Here is a 26,028-nt window from a genome sequence, read left to right as displayed (position 1 = left end):
CTGGCTAAAAGAGATTGGGCTTTGGATTTTTGGGTTAAAAAGGTTTGTTGGGCTTTGGAGTGTTTAATGGTTGGTTCAAGGAATCCTTTGGCAGAGAGCCAATTTCGGATTAAGGTGTCAGTCAATTTAGATTGTTCATCAAATTTTGACCACCATTTCACTTTAAAGGTTCTTTGTAGGATAAGTTGGGCTTCTTGGGTGTGATATCGGAGGTTCCATATCCATACCCATGGAAGGAAGAAGTTTGTATAGAAACAAAAAAAAGGAGGAAACCTTTTCTCTGATTCGGAAGGAATATAATGGGCTTTGAAGAGGTTTAAACAATAGGTGGCATTCGAAGTTAGAATATGTGGTATTGGGCCAAAATAGTTCCACCACTGCTGGAACCAGTTTGGGAGGCTTTGAACGGTTATTTTTGAATTGAAGAAAAATAACCATGAGTGAGTCTTTTTTGGGTTTTGTAAAAAGAATGTGTTAAACCAGGTTTGTTGATAATCCCAATAGGAATATGTCAAACAATGTGGTAAACACATTTGAAAATTGAAGGGAAATCTCTTTTGGTTGTGGAGTAGATCACCCCACTGTTTTGGGCTCAAGACTTTTAAGATTGTGGTCGTAGAATAGGCCGGCTCAGAATGGGAGTCACTGAGATAAAAATGTTTGAATTTAACCGACTCAGTGGCTTCCAAAATGCTTTGATAATAAGGCTGGGGTTTTGTTAAATCCCATGGTTTAAAAAACCAGCCTTTGGGGAAAAACTTTGTAAGTGTTTGAAATTGATCAGTATGGTAAAACTCATCTTCGATAGTTAAGATATTTTGGAAATGGGTTTTATCAAACCAAACCGAGGATTTCTTTGTTGGTTGTGAAAGAACAATTTGTGAAGATGAACTTTCACCAGAAATAATAATATTTTGGGATGATTTTGTAATATCTTTAGGGCTTTCTTTCTTAGAAATCTATGTTGGAGGTTCTTGGCTTTGGGAGATGTTTTGTAAAGTAAGCATGAGCTCAGGGGATTTAGAAATGGATTTGATCCATTGGTTTACTTGGTCTTGAGTAGAAAGGGCTTTAGATTTTGCTTTTTCATCTTCTATCATGTCAATCCAAGATTTGATTGGCATGGCAAAAGAGAGTAGTTTTTCTTTAGGAGGAGAGGATTGGGGTTCTTTAGGAGTGGCTTTAGGTTCAATGTCTTTTGCAATGCCTTTTCCTTTGTCTCTTCTTTTCGGCGGCATTATCTGTTTTGGAGAAATTCTCTGGTTAGAAAATCAGGAATAGAATTTGTATCTCCTTTAATAAATTCAATATCAAAATAAAAAACACTTAAAATAGCTTGCCAACGTGCAAAAATCTGTTTTGATACAATGTTTTGAACATCTTTTTCTAAAACATGTTTTGCAGCTTTACAATCAATTCTAAGTAAAAATTTTTGATTTAATAAATCACTTTGAAATTTGGAAATGCACAAAACAATAGAAATAATTTCTTTTTTGATAGTAGAATAATTTTTCTGGCATTCATTCCAGTGTGCAGAAACATATTGTACTATCTGTTCTTTATCATTTTCTTTTTGTTTCAATATACCTCCATATTCTAAATCAGATGCATCAGTCTCAACGATTTTGGGTAATGCAGGGTTTACAAGATATAAACACGGAATGCTTTTAACAGAATTCTTTATGAGCTTAACTACTTTGGTATGTTCTTCAGTCCAAGAAGCATGATTCTTTTTTAACCTATCATGCAAGGGTTTGGACATCCTATTGATATTAGGACAGAAATCAAGAACATAATTTAGACTACCTAGAAATCTTTGTAATTGAGTTTTATCAAGGATTTTATCTGGAAATTTGTCTGCAAAGACAAGAGAACGTTCAATAGGAGTAATGGTTCCTTTGGAAATATGATGACCAAGAAACTTAATTTTTGTTTGGAACAAGGAGACTTTGGAACTAGAAATGGCTAATCCAGCTTTTCTAGTGGCGAAGTAAAAAGTCTTTAAATGCTTGAAATGCTGGTCAATGGTCTGAGAAAAAATTAGGACGTCATCAATATAAACAATGCAAAATTCAGAATAAGGGTTGTAAATGTCATTCATAATTCTTTGAAATTCAGAAGGTGCATTTTTCAAACCAAAAGGCATAACAATCCATTCGTACTGTCCAAAAGGAACAGTAAAAGCAGTTTTGTAACGGTCATTAGGATGGATTTGAATTTGCCAAAAACCTGACTTCATGTCAAATTTTGAAAATATGAAAGCAGAATGCAGTTTTTGAAACAAATCCTTTTTATTAGATATTGGGTACCTAATCCATTTTAATGTTTTATTAAGGGGTTTATAATTAATGACCAGTCTTGGTGTTCCTCTTTCAATTTCAGAATTTTTATTTACATAAAAAGCAGCACAAGACCATGGAGATCTAGATTTCAATATGAGTCCTTTAGACTCCAAATCTTTGATCTCATTTTTACAATGTTGTTCCAAATCCATGTTCATTTGAATTGGACGGGCTTTAGTGGGAATTTGTCTTTCATCAAAAGAATGTTCATAAGGCAAATCTACCAAGTGTTGTTTTCTATTCCAAAAAGCAGAAGGTAGATCTGCATAAATTTCTTTTTCAATAAGAGCTTTGATATCTGAAATTTTTCTTTTTATGAAATCACTTTGTAATTGGCTCTCAATCCTTTTTAGACTTAAATTCTTTTGCAAAAACATTAAATCATTTTGTCTTGATCTAAGAAGATTATTGATTTAATTTTGATAAACAGAACAAGCTTTAACAATATTCAAATTCCTTGTCTTTGGCTTTTCAATGAATGGAAAAATAAATTTTTTGTTTTTTGCTTTGAAAGATATACTATCGTAGTTGACAGTATAGGGGGTAATAAGATTTATAAAAGGAGTTCCCAAAATGACAGCATGGTGTATGTCATTTGTAAGAACAAAAGAAGTCCTAAATTCAAAACCATTGTTATGAATTGAGGCTTCAACTTTAGAATTGACTTTAAGTTTTGAATTGTTGGCGGCAAAAAGCCTTTCTTTTGTTTTCTCATGAAATCTTTTGGGGACAATGTCCTCTCTTATGCAATTCAAATCGACACCAGTGTCAAAAAGGGCAATGGCGTCTATAGCAAAATCTTTAGAAAAAACTAGGGTGGTTTTAATCAAATATTTTCTCGTAGTGATCTGCTTTAAAACAAATAGGAAATCATCAGGTACAGACTCAATATTTTCTAAATTTTGGTCATTATCACAATTATCAGGATTGGATTCATTATCTGAATTTTCCTGTAATTGTTTTTGTAAAAGAAGTTGGATAGTTTCAGAATCACTCTTTTGCTTTTTTTTCAACTCTCTTATCTCAAATTTAATGTCTTTAATTTCTTTTTGAAGATCTTGGATACTGGGGGTAATTTTCTTCGTTTTCTTTTTGTCTAAAATTTCAGTAAGATCATAGGAATTCTTTTTAACAATTGGAATCTTAGAAGTTTCTGCTTTGTTAAAATCTAGAGTTTTCAAAAGCTTATCAAGGTATTCTTTTTGAAGATTTGGATCATAAATATGCTTAATAAGTTCAAGAAAAGTTTCTTGGTCTTTAGTCAAAACATTGATTTTCTTTAAGAAAGATTCTGATTCAGAATCACTACTGCTAGATGCAGAGGAGTCCGAGTCAATTAGCTCATCGACCTGAAGAGGGTCACTATCTCCCGACATGGAAGACTCAGAGTCAGAAGACTCTATAAGAAGAGAGGCAACTTTGGAGAGGATTTCTTCATCAAGGCCAAGCTCATGAAGCTTCATGTTCATCCTGCAATATTTTGCAATATGGCCTTTTATTCCACATTTATGACATGTGGCTTCTCTGTAGTTAAAAGGAGTTTTTGGTTTGGCTTTAAACTCTTTCTTTTTAGAGAAATTGGGTTTTTTATAAGGCCTCGAGGGTTTCTTATAAGAAGTTTCTCTAAAATTCTGGAATGGTTTCCTATGGCTTTTGGATTTGTAATGTTTCTTGTGAGGTCTAGAAGAACACTCACCATTACAATCTTTGGAGATGGAAGTTTTAAAGGGGTCATAATTGAATTGTTTACAGAAACTGCCTAATTCTTGCTTAGATCTCCTAAGCTCCCATTTAAGTTGTTTCTGTAATTTCAAATCTTGACATATCTTTAATCCTTCCTTATTAACAAAACTGACTATCTCACCGTAAGTAAGTTCGTCATAAGGAATGCGGTTGTCATAAAGGGCTTTTATGGAATTCCTAACCTTTTCTCCCAAAAGGGTAAGTAAACCTGCTAAGAATTTCTCTTTCCAAGTTATATGATTTGCATCATCTCTGAGAAAGAGTCTGGTAAAGAAGGTGGTTTTGTAACTCTGGAATTCACTAAGTTTTCTACATTTCAAATTATGTAGTAACTCAGCGTTCTTATCTCTAAGGTGAGAGGGGTCTCCTATGAAGTGTAGAGAAATAGTCAATATTAAGGTAGCAACAGCATCCTGAATTGGACTATTAATTCATCAAGAATGGGGGCACCATTCTCGTCTATTTGAATAGAGTTTAGGATTTCTAATTGTTGCTATTTGGTGAGAAGATGATCCCATCAACCTTTAAGTTGACCCGTAAAACCTGCAATAAGGATTTCTGCAATAGCTTTGTCAAAAGTTCCTGATTGGGTTTTATAGGCATTAGCTGCCATGGTCATTTGTTGCAACGATCCTAGGATGTTGTACTCAGACATGCCGTCTATATTCCACTCATAGACAGAGGATGCATTATATCGAGACTGATTTAATGCGCTCGGCCTGTTGTCTATGGTCAAATCCGGTGGAGACTTGACATTGGGAAGGGCTAATTCCCAATGGATTTTATTGGCCTTAGGAATAGGTTCTTCTTTGAAGGCTTCTATATCAGAAGATGTTATAGACATTTAGTCTTGTTCTAATACTCCGATCTTGCTAGATTGAGGAGTATCAGGGGCTATTTGAACTTTGCTAGATGAAGAAGAAACAACTTCTATCCTATCTAGTTGTTCTCTAATGGCTTTAGTAAAATCTGACTTTGACTATTGGACAAGCTTTTAGCTTGTTTTCGAAACCTAGAAAGGTTTGAAAATAGGTTCCTTAAGCTTTTTGTCAGAATCCGATTTTGATGGAACAGGAGAAATAGAAGAAATTGCTATGGTTGACTTTTGAAATTGGTTTTCTATACGGGCCAATTGCTTTCCAATAGTATTTAAGTTAGTATTACAGAAATTATTCTGTTGAATAATACTACTTAAATTAGCATCAGTATCATTTGGCCTTGGGATTTTATAAGGTGAAGCTCTAATTTGGACAGGAGGTTCACCTTGATCAACGGTTAAACTTCGAAGAGGTGGATGCTCAGATTCTATGGTTATATCACTATCAGAAAGTTTCCACTCAGGGACTTTCTTCCTAATAGTAATAGGGTTTGATTCTTTAAAGGGATAATCAATGTGGTTGTCAGAAGAATATATTTTGAACCAATCAAAAAACAATATATGAACTCGATGCAAATTTACAAATTCATAGTAAATTTGCTGGATTTCTTTTCTTTGGTTCAAAAAGTGCTTGAAAAACCAAAGTCTTTTTTCTTTATTTGTCTCAGAATAAAATCATTATGAAGAAGATTTTTATCAGGCTCAAAATTCTTTTCAATAACATTTATAAGATTTTCTGTGACAGCAGAGAAAGTAGGGGAAGTTGGGGGAGAAGGTTCTTTTCCTTCTTGTCTTTGTTCATGTTGACTGCTAGTATAAATTGGGTGATGGACTTTTGTGGTATAGTCAACAGAACGTATGGAGGAGCTAGGTATGTCTGAAGTGGAAAACCTAGGTTGACTTTGAAAAGGAAGATTTATGATAGATGGGATTTTTGTAGATTTTCTTTCTAATGAAGGGATATTTGAGCACAACTCTTTATCAAAAAATCTAGTTGAATTGAATCTCCTGAAAGACAGTTTAACTTTACCATCAGAATACTGAGTCACATTTTGCAACTTTGTATTAGGTTCAAGTTGTTTTGGAATCGCTGGTGGAGCGGCTCCTTCAAGAATCCATTCCTCTGAAAGATTGATATCATTCCATTGGATTGGTTTTGGAATGACAGTATTGGCTTTAGACAGATCAGTCTGTAAGAGAAGAGTCTCATCTCTTTTTGACTGGAATTTATGTTGCGTACTGAAAGCAGAGATCATGGCTTTGTAAGAAATCTTGAAAATTAAAGCAACTGGGACAGATCCCTTAATCATATTATAATTATGCGTTTTAGTTTGTAAAATCATGCTTTTCAAAATGTTTTTGTCTTTAAGAGAAATTGTTATGTTTGGATAACAATCAAAAGAAATTAGACCTTTACAGAGACTGGATTCGATGCTACTTAGCAAAGAATCGTCAAAAGAGATGAATCGCCCATCTCTTAAGACAGCAAGGATAGAAGTATCCAAGCCTTCTTTGGTCAAAGGTTTTATTCCGACTTGGATTAAACCGATGTGAATGTAATTAAAATTCTTTTCTTTCAATTTCTTTAAAGACTTTTCTGAAAACAAGTGAATTGTTTCAAAAGACTCTGAAAGAGTTATGTCTCTTTCTTCAGCTTTTATTACATAATCATTCTTTAAAAAATCAAGCTTTTTTGTTTTGTAAATCTTTTCTTTAGAAATTTTTGGAAGTTCCCAACAATCAATTGTTTTATCAAAGTTCTCAATAATGAATTCTTCTGAACTCACAACATGCTTTGAATCACTAATCTTCCCGGAAGAAGAGTTAGAACAAAACTTCAAAATAAAAGATTTACTACACACAACAAAACTTCAAAATAAAACACAAGTTTTTAAACACAAAACTCTAAACCATAAAACACTATCCTCCCCTTGGCTCTGATACTAGAAGGCCCAATACCACAGATTCACCCTTTAGCAATTTGTCTATTTATAATTTTATTAACAATATATAAACAAATTGGATAATCTAATAATTTTTTTTATATGCTAGAAGGGTATAATGGTAAAATTATAATAAATTGAGGTGTAAATATTTTTTTTGAAACATTAAGGGGGTTTTTTGTTCCTTTACCTAAACGTTGGGGGTGTGTTTGTCATTTTTCCTATAATTTATGATGCCGATTCCTTAGGTACCAAAATGATTTAGTGAGAATCAGTGACCATCATATAATAAGTATTTAATACATATGACATAATTTTGTAACTCTTTATGAGTAATGTTAAAACTGTAAATTAATTAGACAGCAGTTTGTGGCACTATCGCTCATCATAGAATGAACATTATCGCCCATTAGATCATTACTCATAAATAATTTTATTTTATTGTGGTTTAGTCACAATAATCCTAATTAATTTATGCCTTCTCTTTGATAAGCACATTCAAGTTTGAACATCAGTTTGTTCACATGCATGAACATGCTAATTTCCAAATGATCATCCATATATTATTCAATTAAAGAGAAATCCAATTTATTGTCATTATTATTTCTTTTTTCTTTTAATTTTAGAGAAAAGAGTTGCATGATCAGGGTCTCATGTTCAAGGATTGTAATGCTCAAGAAGTGCATAGAAAATGTGAAAATGTAACTGAGCTATAAAGGAGTTTTCAAAAACTATGCAGCATATGTATGACTGGTATCAAGTAGTAGCAACTTGACCTCTAGACAACTTAAGTTGTTGCCGAAGGTCTCACTTTACATAAAAGGTATCATAAGATTATTATTTTATATATAAAAGGGGAAAGTAAATTTAAAAGTCATTATTATTCATTTAATTGATTATTATTTTATAATGATCTTTTCCTAAATAAACTATCAAATTCCTATAAAGTTTATTTAATGTAGTACTTAGTAGTTTTAATTCCTACAAAACCGATAAATTCCAGATTTTAAATTTCAAGATTTTATCTTTTTATTATTCTCTTAATTCTTTTTATTAATCTACTTTTTTTGTGCTTGTTTTATCTATTTTGAAATAAAACTTTATCAAAAAACTTTAAAAAATAAAAGAATAGAAAAATTAGTTTAATCTACAAAAGGAGTAGTAAAAAAGATGTAATTTGAGTTAAAAAAAAAACAATTAGTGAAAATGTTATAATTGAATTAAAATTTCATAGATTAGCAATAATATAATAGAATTTTATTTAATAATTTTACATTTTATAGTGTTTAAAGAATTGATTTTCAATAAATAATTTATAATTAATAGATATATTTTTTATCATAAATTTAAAAAACGAATTAAAATTATTTGTCTAAAGCCTCAAATATGGTTGAGCGGGCTGCATCAAGATTTCATAAATGGATAGGACAGCAAATGAATGTCACCTTCTCTGTTGGAAGCCTTTATTGTTTCAGGACCCCTTAATTGAGACTACTGTCAATCTGTCATGTGCCTTTTAAATTAAAAACTACGCTTTCATTTTCCCTTTACATACAAGAAAATGACTTCTTAAAAATTACAACCGCCGGTTACCTGCCGTTCACCTCTATATTTCACCAATGATAATGCAAATGTACGGAAACTTCAATTTGTTCGCAAATTTCGCTTATATATCTTGAAGCAAAATAACCACATATCTCAACACCAGCAATAATATTTCTTAATGAAAGGTTGCCATATTTTAACATTCACTTAAAATCCTGTGTAAATTAAATTTTACTCTAAGATTACAACGATAAGCTCTTATTTCTCAATGTATTGTAATGTTTCACCACCTGAATCACATATGTTTCAATCAAATAATAGGAGATAAATATTAATTGATAAAAAAATAACAATCCATTTTTTATCTTTACTTCAATATCCTATCTATTTATTTTTTTTGGTGTATTAAATCATCTAAAATCTAAAGACCACATTGAATCTCAATTAATCCAGATTCAAACCGAGTAAAACCACTAGAATGATAAAACTATTTCAATAAATATTTAACACATCTGCATTTCTAAACCTCAAACAAAAAACTTTAATTAAAATAGAACAATCACATGTCAGCTAACGTAGGCCGTTGTTGGTATATCCTATCTATTTACAAGCCATATATTTTTCTTCGCCACTAATGCTTAATTAATGAAATTGGGGACGCTCATTCAGTCATTATGTCATGCTTAAAACGCTTAAAATAGCCGCACCACCAAGACCTCATTTCAAAAGTAGAAAATCTCATCAAATTCTTGAATATAATCACCAGTCCATCTCCAAATATTGATCTTCGAAAACAAAACAGAATGGCATTCACATACATTTCAGCAGGGCTCTTGATTCTGGCCCTTTCGTTAACACAAGGCTCTATACTGGTCAAAGCAAAAGTACCAGCAGTCATTGTTTTTGGAGACTCATCAGTTGACACAGGAAACAACAACGTGATTGCGACAGTCCTGAAGAGCAATTTCCATCCCTATGGCCGCGATTTTGAAGGCGGCCGCCCTACAGGCCGCTTCTGCAATGGCCGCGTTCCTCCGGATTTCATTTCTGAGGCATTTGGCCTCAAGCCAACAATCCCAGCTTACCTAGATCCAGCGTATAACATTTCGGATTTCGCCAGCGGTGTCTGCTTTGCCTCTGCTGGAACTGGCTACGACATCGTGACTTCCAGCGTACTTGTAAGTCCTTCAAACAAATCATTTTCAGATACACTTTTGTTAAATATATCCCGATAAGCATTATAGCCAAGTTAAGTTTAAAATTTCTGCATTATGACCTAGCCGGCTGATCCAAAATCCTGGTTGCTGATGTGTTTGTTTTAATTAAATTAAATTGCAGAATGTGATTCCCTTATTGAAGGAACTGGAGTACTTTCAGGATTATCAAAACAAACTGAGAGCTTATGTCGGTGAAGCAAAAGCTAAGGAAATTGTTACCGAGGCATTGTATATAGTGAGCTTAGGAACAAATGATTTCCTGGAAAATTACTACATATTTCCTCAGAGAAGAGCCCATCTTAGTCCTACGCAGTTCCAGGATTTTCTAATCGGACTTGCTGAAAATTTTCTCAGGAAGTTGTATAACCTTGGAGCTAGGAAATTTTCCCTCACTGGGCTTCCTCCAATGGGGTGCTTGCCATTAGAGAGGACCACAAATTTCCCTGGTCACCATGATTGTGTTGAGGAATACAACAATGTGGCCCTGGAATTTAATGGCAAGTTGTCTAGTTTGGCGATAAAGCTTAATAGGGAGCTTCCTGGAATAAGAATCTTGGACGCTGAGGCATTCAAAATTTTTGATCAAATCATTAGAAAACCCGATGCTTATGGTAAGTTTTACTTATCCTTTCTTGAATCTACAAATGGCTCCTCATTTTTGTGCGTCCATCACTTCCTCTTTGACATATTAAAATTGTTTCTTGATTTTTTAAAAATGTTTTCAACGACAATCAAAAGTACACACACATATATATAATATTGCAATAAGCTTCGTATAACTATTTTAATAAATTAAATTATTGAATTTTAATGTGACTTTCTTACGACGTAAATAGTAAAGTCTCGGAAAAGCTACTTTTCCGATTTCAAGTAAAAACATTGACATATTTTTTTCTTGGAATGAGGAGCAAAAAGAAAACATGATGTCATGGTATTTTTGGTGGATTCAATTATTCAAGAGTCTACCTAAAAATCAAAGTAGCGGTTGAAAACTTAAATTTGCTTTTAATTAACAAGCGACATGTTTGGTTGGAACAACTCGTGTTGGTCTGCTGAATCAGTCTCATTAGTTTCACTGCACCAAAATAGCAACTACAAAATCCAAAATTTGGCTTCTTCAATTCAATGCTAGAAAATCATTAAAATAATAATAAATATAATAAAACAAACATCATTATTTTTTCTTTCTTCCAATATTTAAGGTCCGTTTCGAAATCACAAATATAACTCAGGTATACATCCCTAGTAGAATGTGGATTAAATATAATAGTTGAATCAACATTTTTAAAAGGTGCAGACTTGAGAAATGTTGCTAAGCATTTAGTAAACATTTAAGTTAAAAATAATCCCATTATCCAACTATTTTTATCTGACACTAAGTCATTTTGTTCGAAACATAAAATTACGACATTAAAAATAATCCCATTATTTAACTATTTTTATTTGATATAGAGTCATTTTGTTCGAAAACAGAAAATTTCAACATCTCAATCTCAAATAAAATTTTTTAAAAGTTTTATATCACATGTTCATTAATTAGTGATAGTAATTATATATGTTTCTATATATTAATCATTTTTTTTACTTTAAAATCACTACGTATGTAATTCCATTTTTAACATGCAGGATTTGAAGTTGTGGAAAAAGCTTGTTGTGCCACAGGAACGTATGAAATGAGCTACCTCTGCAGTCAACGCAGTCCATTTACATGCGAAGATGCAAGCAAATACGTCTTCTGGGATGCTTTCCACCCAACAGAAAAAACCAACAAAATAATCTCGGATTACGTTACTCCTCTTCTTTTGGCAAATTTTGCATGATTTTAGAATTCAAAAGTTTCCATTTTTCCACGTTCTTTTGGCAAATTTTGCGTGATTTTAATATTATGTCGGGTTAGGGGACTACCTTAGCAAGCCATTTCGATTAATTACTGCTGCAGTATTTCAGGTCTTGTCTAAACATTTAATTTTTATTTTTTGCATTTTTTACATTACACACTTTTGAGTGGACGAATGTCAATATTATCTTAATGTAGCAAATAAACGATTCTGTTGGAGTTAGATATGATGTGAACAATTGGTGAGTTTTATGGCATTATTGTCATTTTATTATTGATTAAATGATTGGGGGGGGGGGGGGGACACAAAGGTACGGGGTGCTAGGTCCGTTTAGAATTGGAAAAAATGTTAATTTAACGACTAGTTAATTTAATTAAAAAAAACCACTAATTTAACGGTAAAAGAAAAAAAAAACACTAGGGCTGTTGGAATATATAGTTACTTATGTTGATCCAGAACATTACTGATTTTCTTCTCATAGTTCATAAATCAATTTTTAAAATATAATCTGTCTACAGTCTACTTCACAATTTCAAGTGTTTAAACATTTTTTAAACTTATTCTTATATTAAATATTTCTTTTTTCTTTTTAAATTTTTTTCCAAAAGGCAGAGGTGGGCAGAGTCCAAGTTAATTTTTTAGCCCCTAATTCCGCAAGATTTGTACTTTAATTTGAACTTGGGATTTAACTTTTAAATTGTCACAGAAATATACTCAAAAACCACTCAATTAAGCCCTAAAGACAACTGGAAATATCTTTAAGATGTTTGATGTGTTATCTAATTAGTAGAGTGCACAAATTTTCTTCTTCTTTCTATGTATATTAACAATATGATGGGACTTTGCACCTTAAATAATATTATGGACACTCATTTACTCAAGAAACCCATATGTTAATTTTAAAAAAATACTTTTAATTTATGAATTTATCAAAAACTCAAAAGCCAAAATTACCCTCCAAATTAGGTTTTTGGTAATAGCGGCAGATCCAAGACCTTATAATACCTTGGACTATGTTTTTTTAAATATATATATATATATATATATATATTGTAAACTGATCATTAAATTTCATACGTAGAAAAAATAAATTATACCTAGCTAATAAAACGATATTAGGAATTTTACCCCTAAAAATATTTATTCTATACAAAATAATTATATTTAAGAAAGCACAAAATAAAATTGCAATTCAAATAGAAGCTTCATATTCTACCAATAGAATATAATTTAGAATTTTAAACGTACTAAAATGGTCCCAAGTACATAATTTGTTCATCTTCTTAATTTAAAAAAAATTATTTTAGTGAAAAATAACAACAATAAATTGAGCTCATTGGAAACTCAATAGCTCAACTTTGAGATGTCTTCAATTTAAAGAGGACAGCTTCCCTTAAGCACACAAGCAATTTCTTCTTTAAATTTCTCAAACAACATGAGCTATATATCTACTACAAATTTATTGCCTAATAGGCTAAGAGAATTACTGTTAATTATATATACTTTAAGGTCTAATTCTCTATCCAAACGAAATCCTAACCAAATATAAAAATTTTAAAAAATAATAATAAAATAATTAGGGTTAGCAAAAAAAACCCGAGCCAACCTAACCTCAACATGTGGGTCTAGACAAGAGCTTAAGAGAAAAAGTATGGCTTAGGCCGGACTCTCTATTTTTTAAAAAATAAATTTATAAATAAAAATCTGAAAAATAATTAAAAAAGAAAACTTAAATCCTTAATTCATAAATCATAATAATTCAAGAAAACCTAAAATTATAATAGTAAACTCTCTCAAGCCTTAATTAGTTAAAAGAATGCTAGAATTAGAGAATATAGTACTAAGAAATTATAACTATAAGCTCTTATTTGCTTTTATTTATTTATTTATTTATTATTTTATTTTGAAATTGTCAATTCTTTAATCCATAGTTGATTATAACAACTTGTTGATTATTAACTCATTATAAGTTTATAATCATCTAAAAAAATAATTAAAAAATATGTGAAAGCCGCCTAAGCCTAGTCCAAGCCCAAGCTTTATAATTCCCTTAATATGAGCTTAGGCTTGCGCTTAGGAAAGATCGGCACATGCCCTAATTTGCTATCCTTACAGATAAGCAATAATCTATCAAGTTTGATAATTTAGAGCCAGTTTGGGAATACTGTAATTTTTAATATAATTGTTGTTAGCTGTGTTGTAAAATAATCAGCTGTGAAGTGAATCAGTTAAGTATTTAATAATTTTTTTTTAAAGTACTGTAAGTTTTGAAAGCAATTATGAACATTTGATAAATCTCACTGTTAAACTGTTAAAAGAAAATAAATGACTAAAATATATATAATGTAAGATAAAATTTACTTGTACTTATAAAAACATGTACATACAAATTTTTAATTGTGTATTATAATAACATTAACTAAAAATAAATTTATAATATATTGATTTTATTTTTTTATCTTAAAAATTGATAATTAAATTTATAATATAGTGAAACAAATTTAATAATAATTGAACCAACAAATTGATATTAATAAATTTATATTGATGAATGATAATAAAAATTTATTAAAATATTGATTTTATTTCCAATTTTAATTAGGATAATTTTGGATTTAGGTAGTAATTTTAAGGATATTTATGGAATTGTATTGAAAAATAAAATTGATTCTCAAAATCTGAATCTAAAAGTTACTCTCTCCCAACTTTTTAAAATCAGTTGTAATAGAGTGTATTTAAAAAAAAAGTGATTTTGATTTTTTTTACCAAACATTAAAATTAGCTTTTAAATTTTTAAAATCATTTTTAAACCTTCCAAAAGCAATCTCAAATGGACCTTAATAATAAATACAAGTTTCTTTCCTTCATTGAGAGAATAACTTGAAAATTTTGACTCTACATGTGGAGCGAAAGTGGGGGTTGACCACTGATTTTTTTTTTTTTTTTGGTCGTTGATCGGTGAAGGTCATGAAGCGGAAAAGAGAAAGTGAAAATAAATAGTTGGGAAATATATTTTTAATATTAAGTAGTACTTTCGTAATATATTGCATGGTGGCAGTTTTTTAAAGAGTAGTGATATAATTATAAACTCTTATACAAACTTATTTTGTATAAATTGATGTGGCATGATAAAATTGGTTGAATTAAACATCTCTTGATCCACATGATTTATTTCTATTATTTTATATTTTCATTCAACCAATAAATTAATGCCACATCAATTTGTACAAGATAAATTTGTATAAAAATTTATGGTTGTATCATCACATTTTTTTAAATATTAATAAAAGTGTTATTATTGTTTTTTAAGATCTATGGCACTCTACAGCCGTGTGTAGGCCATCTATGGTTTGGTAACCTCGGTTTAATCTCCTCTTTCCTCAACTCACTTACAACACTCATTAGAACCTCTAATTATTTTTTATAGGGGCCCATAAATTGAAGTCATATTCAAAATCTAATTCAAATCTAATTAAAAAGTTGATGATTGTCACCAGTCTATATACATTACTTAATTCAATTTCAACCAATGTGGAATTTTTTTTTCTTAACATATAATTTTTTTTATCAAGTCATAGAAAGGCAGTATGAACCTACTAGTAGGTTCACTGACCTAATTCATACTAAAAAACTAATTTAGGAGGTGGGGTTGCTTAACCATTACGTTTAAATGAAATTAAAAAATTTTGAGATATTTGGTTGAACATGCGGCCTATTTTTCGTTGGCATTCCAATTCAAAAGCTTTTTAGAAGTCCTTTTAATGCATCCATTTTTGTTGAAAATGTATCTTTCTACGTATTAAGTTGGCTGGAAAAATAGCATTCCAATCTGTGATACCATATTAAAATCTGAAATCATTTGCTCATGTTTACGGAATTAAATAAGTAAATTAATATCCCAATTGAAAACTAGAAACATTAATACTCAAAATCGATTATATTTAATTACAAATCAATGGTCTAACTCATATTTAAAAATTAATTCATGAATTGAGGAATGCCTCAAAGTTACATTCTTATCCTAATAGCTAATGTAGTTTATATGAGATATTTTCTTTATCAATAGATATACATATATTTATGCGATAAGAGACGCAAGAATTTTACTTGAAGGAAGATTGAAGTTGCTTTCTTAATGAGTGCGTAAATAGAGAGAATGACATTTTAGTCCTTAATCTTATTTCATCTTACTATTTAGCTTTCTCTTCTTTATGTAGTTACATATTTCATCACCCAATTAGCTGGCAGGATCACTCACAATGTTGAGTAAGCAATTGACTTCGGCCGAACGTTTTTAATCCCTTTAAATTTGTGACAATTCATTGGATATTATCATCATTTTTTTTTTCTTTCAAAAACTCGAGTAAATGAGTCTCAGACTAGCATTAGATTAACATTTGAAATATGTTACTTCAAGAACAGTTCAATAATATTTCATATTTCTGGCAATTCATTATAAGGGGTATATTTTAGGTCCTAGTGGGAATGTGCCTTTCATAATAATTAAGGCGTATTAGAGCAGAAAAGCTAGCACCTCCATTTCTGCTGGAAGCTTTCAATGCGTTGGGGCTAAAAATTGTACGGGAAGCAGTAACCTTTTCACGAGCTGTTGCTGGCTCTCTGCAACCGCAAAGATGTTGACATAATAAATCTAATATATCTCTTTTCAGCTTGCTTGCTTTTCTTTTCTGTGATAACCCTTTCGGTGGTAGTAGTTATTAGCTGGTAACTTTGAAGAATTGTTGAGGATGCTATCTAGTTAGAATACACTGTCAAGTTATAAAGAGATACGTATACATATATCCTCCTTCTCTAGCGCGGGGTCCTCAGTTTTTAATACTAATAAATAAGCCGGAGGCTTGACAATGTGTGCGCATTAAAAAAAAGGATGTCTGCACCTTTTATATATATATATATATATATATATATATATATATATATATATATATATTTTAAGCGAATACGTTGTTAAGTCATATTATTTAATAAAGTCAATGTTCAATTTATTATGAAGTTATATGGTTTAATAATATGTCTGCACTGACTCTATTAAATCATATAATTTAATAATACATCTGTATTGAAAAAATGAAGGCGTCTGTATGAGAGAAAGACTCTATACGTATTAGGAAGATTATCAATTTTCCTCCTATTGTAATCCATATATATATATATATATATTTACTCCCCTGTTTTTTTATACTAGCCAAGCACCAACTGACAATATAATTTTATAATATTATCTTTATTTTTAAATATACTTTTATTTATATTTATTATAATTAAAATCTTATGAAAAGAAATTAAAATAAAAAATTAAGTATTAAAAAAAGAAATCTATATTTTGATGTGAATAAAAAAAATTAATAATAAACTTTTTGTACTTTTTATTTTATAAGCATTTTCTTATAATAAATATTTTACAATATTTGAAAATTAAACGTAAAAAAGCTCACATCGGGAGAAAGGTTGCTTGCTTTTGGTCAGCTGTTCCCAAAGTATAAGAAAAATATATTATTATTTATTTTTAATAAATTTTTATCATTTAAGTTTTCTTATAACAATTTTTTTATCATGTTACAATGATTTTCTTATATGTTTACTATAATAAAATATTTATAAAATAAAAGGTAAAAAAGTTTATTATTAATTTTTGTTCACATCAAAACTTATATTTCTAGTTTTTAACACTTAATTTTTTATTTTAATTTCCATTCATATGATTTATTTAATTTATAATAAATATTAATGGAAGTATATTTGAAAATGAGGGTATTCTTGTAAAATTATGTTGTAAGGAGAGTTATTGGTAATTATAAAAACAGCAGGGGGTAAATGCCTAAATGGCATATATGGATTACAGGTGCAAGCTCTCTCTTTTTTTTTTAATGTGGACATGTTGTTAAGTTATGTGGTTTAATAGTATTAAAAACTGACTCTTTTAAATCTTACGGGTTAAAAGCATGTTTATATTAATTAAAAAAAAAAGAGGACATCCATCCTAGTCCTAAAAAAGATGTGGTATAATAGAATCAATTTTCAATACATTATAAAATCATGTGATTTAATAATTTGTCGACATTGTTTTATTAAATCATATGATCTGACAACATGTCCGCATAAAAAAAAAAAGGCGCTAGTCTGAGAGAAGGATGTATATGCATTTTATAACATATATATATATATAGACACACACACATAAAATTAAATTAGCAATGATATTTTGAAGTGTTCGAGAAAAGCCAAAAATTATTTAACTAATTATTAGTTTTGTCCTCATATATGCGTGTCATTATTCATTTTGTTTTGCCTCCATTTTTGTACATGTATCATATTACTCAATAAATCTAAGTCAATTTCGCCTCTTGGTCGTAAACATGGCGCAGTCTAATATAGGTCAAGAAGAAATGCCTTTTCAAATTATAATACAACCATTTTCATATAAACTATATCCCTAAGGAAAAAAGAAATAAAAGATAATTTTTTTATGTTTAAATAAGTAAATGTATAATTATTCTCATATGTGAGTGTTTGTATTTTAAAATATGAATTCAAAATTTTACAATACTGTACATTACTTAAAACGTAATTTTACAACATTTTAAAATCTCGAATCTACATTTTTAAAAAAATGCAACCACCTACAGTTAATATAAATTTTTTATTAAAATTAACACTACCTACAACATTGGCTGCAATCCTAGATACAAAATAATCACTTCTTTTTCGCCCAGCTAATTTCCATATTAGCTTATTATGTATCAGTCTCCTCATCATCTTTCTCATTAGAACCAAATTTCAGCGATGATTTTTTCGTGCTACAGGCCCACTTCTTAACTAACCTGGCCTTATAGTGCATTCACAATTAATAAAGCAATTAAAACACAACGACTTTCTTCGCTCTTGCCAAATATCAACTCTCATTTACTCTTCCACTAATTTATTTATATAGGTCACAATATCCTATCTCTATTCTCATTGCCTGGGTTTTTATTGCAAGAGAGACACTAGGAAAAAAAAAAAAATGGCTTACGCATACCTCATATGGTTCCTTTTATGTCAGTTTCTTGTGTTTGTTTCCGAAATTCAAGCAAAACTTCCAGCAGTGATCGTGTTTGGAGACTCATCAGTTGATGCGGGAAACAATAATTTTATTCCTACGGTTGCAAGGAGCAATTTTCAGCCGTATGGTCGTGATTTTAACGGTGGCCGTGCCACCGGAAGGTTCTCTAATGGAAAAATTGCTACTGATTTTATTTCTGAGGCCTTAGGTGTCAAGCCAACGATTCCTGCTTACTTGGATCCTGCATATAATATCTCAGATTTTGCCACTGGTGTTACGTTTGCTTCTGCTGCAACCGGCTATGATAATGCCACTTCTAATGTACTTGTAAGTGTAGAGCCAATATTAATTACACTGTTGCTTCATACAAATATTTAGGTACTGGCCAACTATCATAGCCAATTTGTACACATTGATCTTCATAGTCTTCTATCTTCGTTAGGTTTCTATTTTTCTCTTTTGGGCTTGTTCCATATGTGAAGCTTTTTAATATTCGTTTAAATTTGTTCGCGCAAGGGCTAATTGCTTTTAGATCAAACGTCCAATATTATCAATAACTTTTAAATTTGTTATTAATGATTTGCATTGTGTCTGGTTAATTCACAGCTTTAATACAGAATAGGTGCAATTATTGATCGGCGATATTGCTCACTGAACAATTTTTTATTTTCGGATAATAGCTGTAAATTAAAGTGATTTTCCTGTCTTATTTTTTGGCTTGTAGGCTGTGATACCTTTGTGGAAGGAGCTGGAGTACTACAAGGATTACCAGAAGTTACTGAGAGCTTATCTTGGAGAGACAAAAGCAAACGAAATAATCAGTGAGGCTCTACACGTAATAAGCGCAGGAACAAACGACTTCCTTGAGAACTACTATGCTATGCCGGCGGGTCCCGGCAGCCGTCGAACTCAGTTCACCATTACAGGATACCAAGATTTTCTTTCAGACATTGCCCAGAATTTCGTTAAAAGTCTGTACAATCTCGGAGCTCGAAAGATCTCTCTCGGAGGGCTGCCTCCAATGGGCTGCATGCCATTGGAAAGAACCACAAATCTAATGGGGCAACATGAATGTGTTGAGAGATACAACAATGTGGCTTCGCAGTTTAATGGCAAATTGAGTGGATTAGTTTTGAAGTTAAACAAAGAGCTTCCTGGAATCAAACTTGTGTTTTCGAATCCTTATTTTGCTTTCATGCAGATCATACGAAGACCTGCTCTTTATGGTACGTTAGTTACTTTCATTTATTTCATTTCTTGCTTTTATGACGTGTCACTTTCTTACAAGTTCACGTAATTGTCTTCACTCCTAAATGCTTTATAATTATAAAGACCTTTTTTTCTTTTCCTCCAACCACCTTTTGAAGAATATAAATATTTTTTTGGTTTCGACAATTAAGAACATTCACACTGATCATTAAGTTAGTTGACGCGGTTTTTAATGAGTTCACGGCTTGTAGTAACTAGATTCTTAAAGTCACTTATTATAAATCCTTAATAATCAGCAATGTTATTAGGATTAAAAAAAAAAGATAAAATGTTGAAAAAAACTATAAATTTACCCTCTTTCTCCATTTTTTTAAAGGAATTTTGTAGAAATTTTATTAATGAGAGAAAGAGAGGATACGAATGAATTACAAGTCAATTACATGGTGAACCGATATCTGAAAAACCCCGAGGGTACTCGAGCAAACCCTTTCTAATAGAGGGAGACAGATCATCCCAACAAACACAATATGTGCTAGATAAGCCCAAATTGTTTTGGTTTGAAAATATTATTCGAAATACATGCAAATGAACTCATATATACATATATCAAACTTATTTTATGGTTTTTTTGGGTGACAGGATTCGACGTTACAGAAGTGGCATGCTGCGCAACGGGAATGTTCGAAATGGGCTACGCATGCGCCCGTGACAGTATGTTTTCATGCACAAATGCTGATAAATATGTCTTTTGGGATGCCTTTCATCCGACGCAGAAAACCAATCGCATCATCGCTGATCATGTGGTCAAGTCTGCTCTTGCGAAGTTTCTTTGATAAAACGGCACTGCATGTATGCCTCGCACAGGCCTGTGTTCTCTCTACTGTATGCATAGTGACTTTGGTTACCCAAATATATGAAATTATATTAATTATATATGTAGTATTTATTTAATTTGAGTTTGATATTCAAATAATTTCGGCATTTAATTATCTATGAATATAATAAGTATAGTAAATATTACAAATATATAATCATTCTGAAATGCAGGTGCCCACACCGTAAAATGTTTGTGACAATACAACATTGCACATATATGAATAGATTGTGCTGTCCAAGCATAAAATTTATCATAAATAATGTCGTCCTATTTTGTGTAATCTTTTGGCCATGTTCACAAACCTAAATGATGAGGATATATCAATCATGCGTAACTACGAACTAGGGGTGTTCAGAATCTAATCCGATCTGCTCAATCCAATCCGTATAAATCTAATCCGTGGATTGGTGGATTGGATATGGATTGAAAATTTAAAAATCCGCAGTCGATGGATTGGATATGGATTTACTTCTGTAAATCCGCAGAAATCTGTGAATCCGCAAAAAAAAAAAAATATATATATATATATATATATATATAATTAATTAAAAAATTATTATAAATTTAATTAAAAAATTATTATAAATTTAATTAAAAAATTATTATAAATTTAATTAAAAAATTTATAAATGTGATATTACATAGTTACATAAGCACTATGACATATCTTAGCCATTACTCAATAATAATATAAAATGAAAAATAATTAAATAATCAAATATACAAATATAACTTGTAAAAATTATAAAACAAAATAAAAGTAAAGTCACACACACTAGCAAAAGCAAAGTAACATAACGTCAAGTCACCAACAATTTGCAAAGTCACCCAAAAGCAAATTAACATGACGCCAAGTCACCAACAATTTGCAAACAAAAAACCCTAAGCTTCCCCGCCGTCACACACACTAGCAATACTCAATACTGGTTGGATACACTCTCGACACGGATTTGAAGGACATCAGCTGCGCGATTCCGGCGAGAGCAAGCCATCTTCTTTTCCAAGTTCATCGAGCCACTTCACATTCACTAGTTCTAGCTGAATAATTTCACTATCACAACCTTCAAGATCGCCACCCGTACGGCTTCTCCTGGTTCCTATCGTGGACGGCTCCGTAATCACCACTTTTCGACAGGCGCAACAGCCCTGGTGAAGGATCAGACTGTGTTTGGTTTCCGAAACTTCGCAATTTAAATTAATTGTGGCTTTATTTGAACAATTAATTTCGGTGTTATATTAACGTATTATTGTAACTTTATTTGAATAATTAAGCTTGGTGTGTTATATTTTGAAACTTTGAACGTATTATTGTACCTTTATTTGAATAATTAGTCTCGATGTGTTATATTTTGAAACTTTAAATGTATTATTTTAGCTTTATTTAAATAATTTATTTATTTAAATTTTATTCAATTTTAAATTTAATTGGTAGCAAAATTATTTTTATATTAGATTTTTTTTATTTCATTAGTTGGAGAGAACTAAAAATTTTTAATTCGAAAACTAATATGTAAAATTGTGGATTGGATATGGATTGAGTCAAATCCGCATCCGATCCGCAGACGTATAGATTGGATTTGGATTGAATTTTATCAATTCGTGGATTGGATTGAATTGAAAAATTATAATCCGTAAAATCATGGATCAAATATAGATTGATGTCTAATCCATAAAATTCGATCCGCGAACACGCCTACTACGAACCACATGGTCATACAATATTAATTCATTTGTCGCCAATTGAAACGCATTTTTTTTAATTTTTTCAGACTGCATGTAGGCAATTTTCAAACACACACACAGTATGTACTAATAATGTGTAAGAAAGGAAGCAAACAAAACGGTGTCGGCTACCGTCAGGATATTGTCCAAGGAGAACTGGTCAAGACATAATATGCATAATTAATTAATGGCCTCACATTAATTGCTGAATTACAGTGAAAAAGGAACAAGAAGAGACTAGAGAGTGATCTTTGTATGCACCGCGCTGTCCTGGAATTTTCCCGACCTCGACGATCCCACCATCCAACATGGACTATTCATCGCCAGTCATGCCCCACTCTCGTTTGCATCCACCAAAATTCCACGTTCACTACCGGTCATGTATTTTCATTCGAGATTAACATTCGACTCCCTTACCTCTTACATTTTCATAAAATGAGGACATAATTTATACATTAGTATCAAATATGTCCTCAATCTGGAAGTCTCTATTCTTTATTCAAAAGACATAAAAATACCTTTGAATGTCAAGATTATATTGCCATACTCATATTTGAGCTTGTCAAAACTTAATATATGAAGGTTAATTATTTAGGCTTCGTTTGGTACAGTTTTTCAAGTAAAGTTTATTTAAATAGAACTTTTGGTAATAGAGCTTTTAAAATACAATTTTTACCTTAAAAAAATTTTGTTGTTTGATTGGCAACAAGAGATTTTATTAAAAATCTATTAAATTACTTTAATAGACATGTTTTTTTAAAGTTATATTATGAAAATAATAAAATAAAATTGTCAAATAAGTAGAGGATATTTTAACATTTAAAAAAAATTTCAACCTCTACTTCCAAAAGTCCAAAATTTGAGACTTTACTAGTAGAGGCAAAATAGTTTATTTAAGCTCTAGTAAAAAAAGACCAAACAACAATAAAGATTATAATAAGAGCATATGAGATTAAATAAGTACTTATAGCCATTAAATAAGCCATACCAAATAGGCACTTAGTGATCAAAAAGAGGGATCATAGAAGTGGTAGTTTGAGTTGGCATGTTGTGTTAAATTTGAACTGAATATGATTAATAGTGTCAAGGCTGAACCAACCAATTTATTATTCCATCATAATCATGTTATTTGTCAAACATAATTTTACCAATTTTTTTAGAAAAAACCTATTTTAACATATTTTCATACTTTTATTTTAAGAAATTGCCTATTCAGCTCTAACAAATTTTACTTTAAATATAGCTAAATGATTTTAAAGCATGACAAATATATTCAATATAATGTAATTAATTAAATAATAATCATATCATAAACAGGTTTTCGTATTAAAAATTTAAAATCTAAACCCAATAGAATATTAAATATCTGTCTCAAATCCAACTCAATTAATAATTATTACAATTTTAATTAAACTAAATTTATATATTTGTGTCATATTAATGGGTCATGTAAAAAAATTGTCACCTCTACTTCGTCACAGTCCTTTAATAGTATGCGCACTATCTATATATGTTCTTATATAAGAAATAGGACAAAAATAGGAAGCTATATGTTATTATATTCCTTATTCATTAATTATATATTAACATAAGCCATCTGAATTTAGTCAACGTATGGTGTGTTTGGAATTGAGGTTGGACAGCTGTAGCTTAAAAGTTACAGCACTAAAGTGTTTGATAAATATTAATTACTGTAATTTAGAAATTATTTTAATATATTTTTTCGCTTGTATAATAAAAAATCTATTAAATTTTTAATAATTTTATCAAAATTTTATTTATTATATATTATTAATTTTTATTTTAAAATTATAATTTTTTTTATACAATAACTATAATTTAAAAACTATAGCATCTCAATTCCAAATGCATATGTAGTTAGAGACGCTGAAGAGATAAGCGCGTTAGTCAATCACGAACATTGTTCAGAAAATATACACAATTTAAAAAGACGCTGCTGGAATTAATAACTGTGAAAATTTCAAAGACAGAGTTCAAACAGACCAAATTATACTCAAAAAACAAAAGCCAAAACCAGTTTCCAGTTATAATTAACCAAAGACTTTGGAGAATCACTCTGATCCCACAAATAATAGAAGCTCAAGATTATGAAGAAGCTGAGTAATATGAAAGGAAAAGTTCACCCATCACCGGTGCCAGCTTTATCATTTCTTCCACCAACGATCCTAATCCTAGCTGCAGCCCTCTCGCCCGAAGACAAAGAAGTCTTGGCCTATCTCATCTTGTTCTGTGGCAGCACCAGCACCAATAATAATAATAATAATAATAATAATACAACGGCTAATAGTTACAAAACTACCCACAAGAGTACTCGGGGTGGTGGTGGCGGCGGCGATGGTGAGCACGCGCCTTTGTTTAATTGCAACTGTTTTAGGTGTTACAAGAGCTTTTGGGCACGTTGGGACATGTCACCAAAGCGTCAACTGATACATGAGATTATAGAGGCCTATGAAGAAGGGTTGTTTCGAGAGACTAATAAGAGGAGTCTCAAGAAGAAGAAGAAGAGAGGCAATAAGAGAGTTTGCGATGATGATCAGTTTAAAGACGGAGAGTCGGGCTTGCCGGAACTGACCAGTTCAGATGCTGGTGCGGCTGCTGCTAAGGATCTTGGTGAAGGTGATCATGGTGGTGAAGATGACGATGAAGTGGAAGAGGAGAAAGGGTCTGTTGCGAAGGTTGTGAATTTTCTTGGAGAAAGGATTTGGAATTTTTGGGGTAAAAATTAGTTAGATTAATTTTCCCTGTTAGAGGAAGTTTTAATTTTGTTTTTGCCTTATTTAATTCTTTTTCTTGAATTTTTTTTAAAATTTTTTTTTACCAGGTATCAATTGATTAATTTCTGTACTGTAATCACAGAAATTTATCTGGTTTTCCCGCATATGTGATAAATATAAACCCAGTTTCATGTGCAACCAGTTGTACGAAATAGTAAGAGACATGTTAATGTTACTCATATAACAATAAAAGCTATTCCCTTGTACAATTTTGAGCCCTTTTTTTGCGAGTATCGGGCAAGGGCCTAAAGTCTCGGAAAGGAAAGTCGAAGCTCGACGAAGTTGAGAAGCCATCCGCGAGCAAGAGAAGAGAAGAAGCAACAAGGGCAGGTGTGGCATTTTCTTTTTGTTGAAATTCCTAGTAATCAATTTCATTTGTTTTTGAGACTGTATTGAAGAGTCTTGGTTTGAAAGTGTCAATGGTCAATGTAATTCAGCTTTAATTTGATGGACGATAAGTAAGCATAGACTAAAGCTGTCGTATCAGACTTGAGACTCGTCTTTTCTTGATTATTTAACGCTCACTCACCGTCGGTTTCATGAATTCTGCAATCAGTTATGAGGAAGGTTGTAGTTGATATTGAAGAAGTTATGTAACTTAAAGTTATGAAAAAAAAAGTATAATTATTAAATATAAATTAATAATATGTAATAAATATAAATTTTAAATAATAATTTTGATAAAATTATTAAAAATATAATAAATTTTTATCATACAAGTAAAAAATTATATCAATATAATTTATTAGCTACAAGATCTATGTTTACCAATTACTTTAGTACTGTAATTTTTAAGTTACGGTTACTCAATTTCAATCTCAAACCCACCGTGAATCATACTCAACATAAACACACAA

At 30.8% G+C, this 26,028-nt stretch overlaps 3 protein-coding genes across 3 annotated transcripts; all 3 read left to right on the top strand.

Annotated features, from left to right (window-relative positions):
• Window positions 1–9,093: 9,093 nt before the first annotated feature.
• On the top strand, window positions 9,094–11,721 carry LOC18051404 (GDSL esterase/lipase At2g42990). The gene is made up of 3 exons (XM_006447611.2): window positions 9,094–9,628; window positions 9,789–10,278; window positions 11,294–11,721. Exons 1-3 carry the CDS (start codon window positions 9,254–9,256, stop codon window positions 11,485–11,487), a joined length of 1,059 nt encoding a protein of 352 aa, XP_006447674.1. The 5' UTR covers window positions 9,094–9,253; the 3' UTR covers window positions 11,488–11,721.
• Window positions 11,722–18,488: 6,767 nt separating this feature from the next.
• Window positions 18,489–20,708, top strand: LOC18051403 (GDSL esterase/lipase At2g04570). Its single transcript, XM_006447610.2, has 3 exons — window positions 18,489–18,895; window positions 19,293–19,794; window positions 20,417–20,708. Exons 1-3 carry the CDS (start codon window positions 18,530–18,532, stop codon window positions 20,608–20,610), a joined length of 1,062 nt encoding a protein of 353 aa, XP_006447673.1. The 5' UTR covers window positions 18,489–18,529; the 3' UTR covers window positions 20,611–20,708.
• A 3,561-nt stretch (window positions 20,709–24,269) lies between these two features.
• Window positions 24,270–25,614, top strand: LOC18051402 (presenilin-A). Its single transcript, XM_024191596.1, has one exon. It carries the CDS (start codon window positions 24,485–24,487, stop codon window positions 25,121–25,123), a length of 639 nt encoding a protein of 212 aa, XP_024047364.1. The 5' UTR covers window positions 24,270–24,484; the 3' UTR covers window positions 25,124–25,614.
• Window positions 25,615–26,028: the final 414 nt, after the last annotated feature.

Source organism: Citrus clementina, unplaced genomic scaffold (assembly GCF_000493195.1).
Source record: "Citrus clementina cultivar Clemenules unplaced genomic scaffold, Citrus_clementina_v1.0 scaffold_2, whole genome shotgun sequence".
NCBI classification, from domain to species: domain Eukaryota; kingdom Viridiplantae; phylum Streptophyta; class Magnoliopsida; order Sapindales; family Rutaceae; genus Citrus; species Citrus x clementina.
This window is presented reverse-complemented; position numbering and strand designations above follow the sequence as displayed.

What these genes read in the sequence shown, in the direction of transcription:
- LOC18051404 (XM_006447611.2), top strand. Translation starts at nt 9,254, where the DNA reads ATGGCATTCACATACATTTCAGCAGGGCTCTTGATTCTGGCCCTTTCG. An exon ending in TCGTGACTTCCAGCGTACTT is followed by an intron (nt 9,629 to 9,788) that starts GTAAGTCCTTCA and finishes ATTAAATTGCAG; the next exon opens with AATGTGATTCCCTTATTGAA. An exon ending in TAGAAAACCCGATGCTTATG is followed by an intron (nt 10,279 to 11,293) that starts GTAAGTTTTACT and finishes TTTAACATGCAG; the next exon opens with GATTTGAAGTTGTGGAAAAA.
- LOC18051402 (XM_024191596.1), top strand. Translation starts at nt 24,485, where the DNA reads ATGAAGAAGCTGAGTAATATGAAAGGAAAAGTTCACCCATCACCGGTG.
- LOC18051403 (XM_006447610.2), top strand. Translation starts at nt 18,530, where the DNA reads ATGGCTTACGCATACCTCATATGGTTCCTTTTATGTCAGTTTCTTGTG. An exon ending in ATGCCACTTCTAATGTACTT is followed by an intron (nt 18,896 to 19,292) that starts GTAAGTGTAGAG and finishes TTTGGCTTGTAG; the next exon opens with GCTGTGATACCTTTGTGGAA. An exon ending in ACGAAGACCTGCTCTTTATG is followed by an intron (nt 19,795 to 20,416) that starts GTACGTTAGTTA and finishes TTTGGGTGACAG; the next exon opens with GATTCGACGTTACAGAAGTG.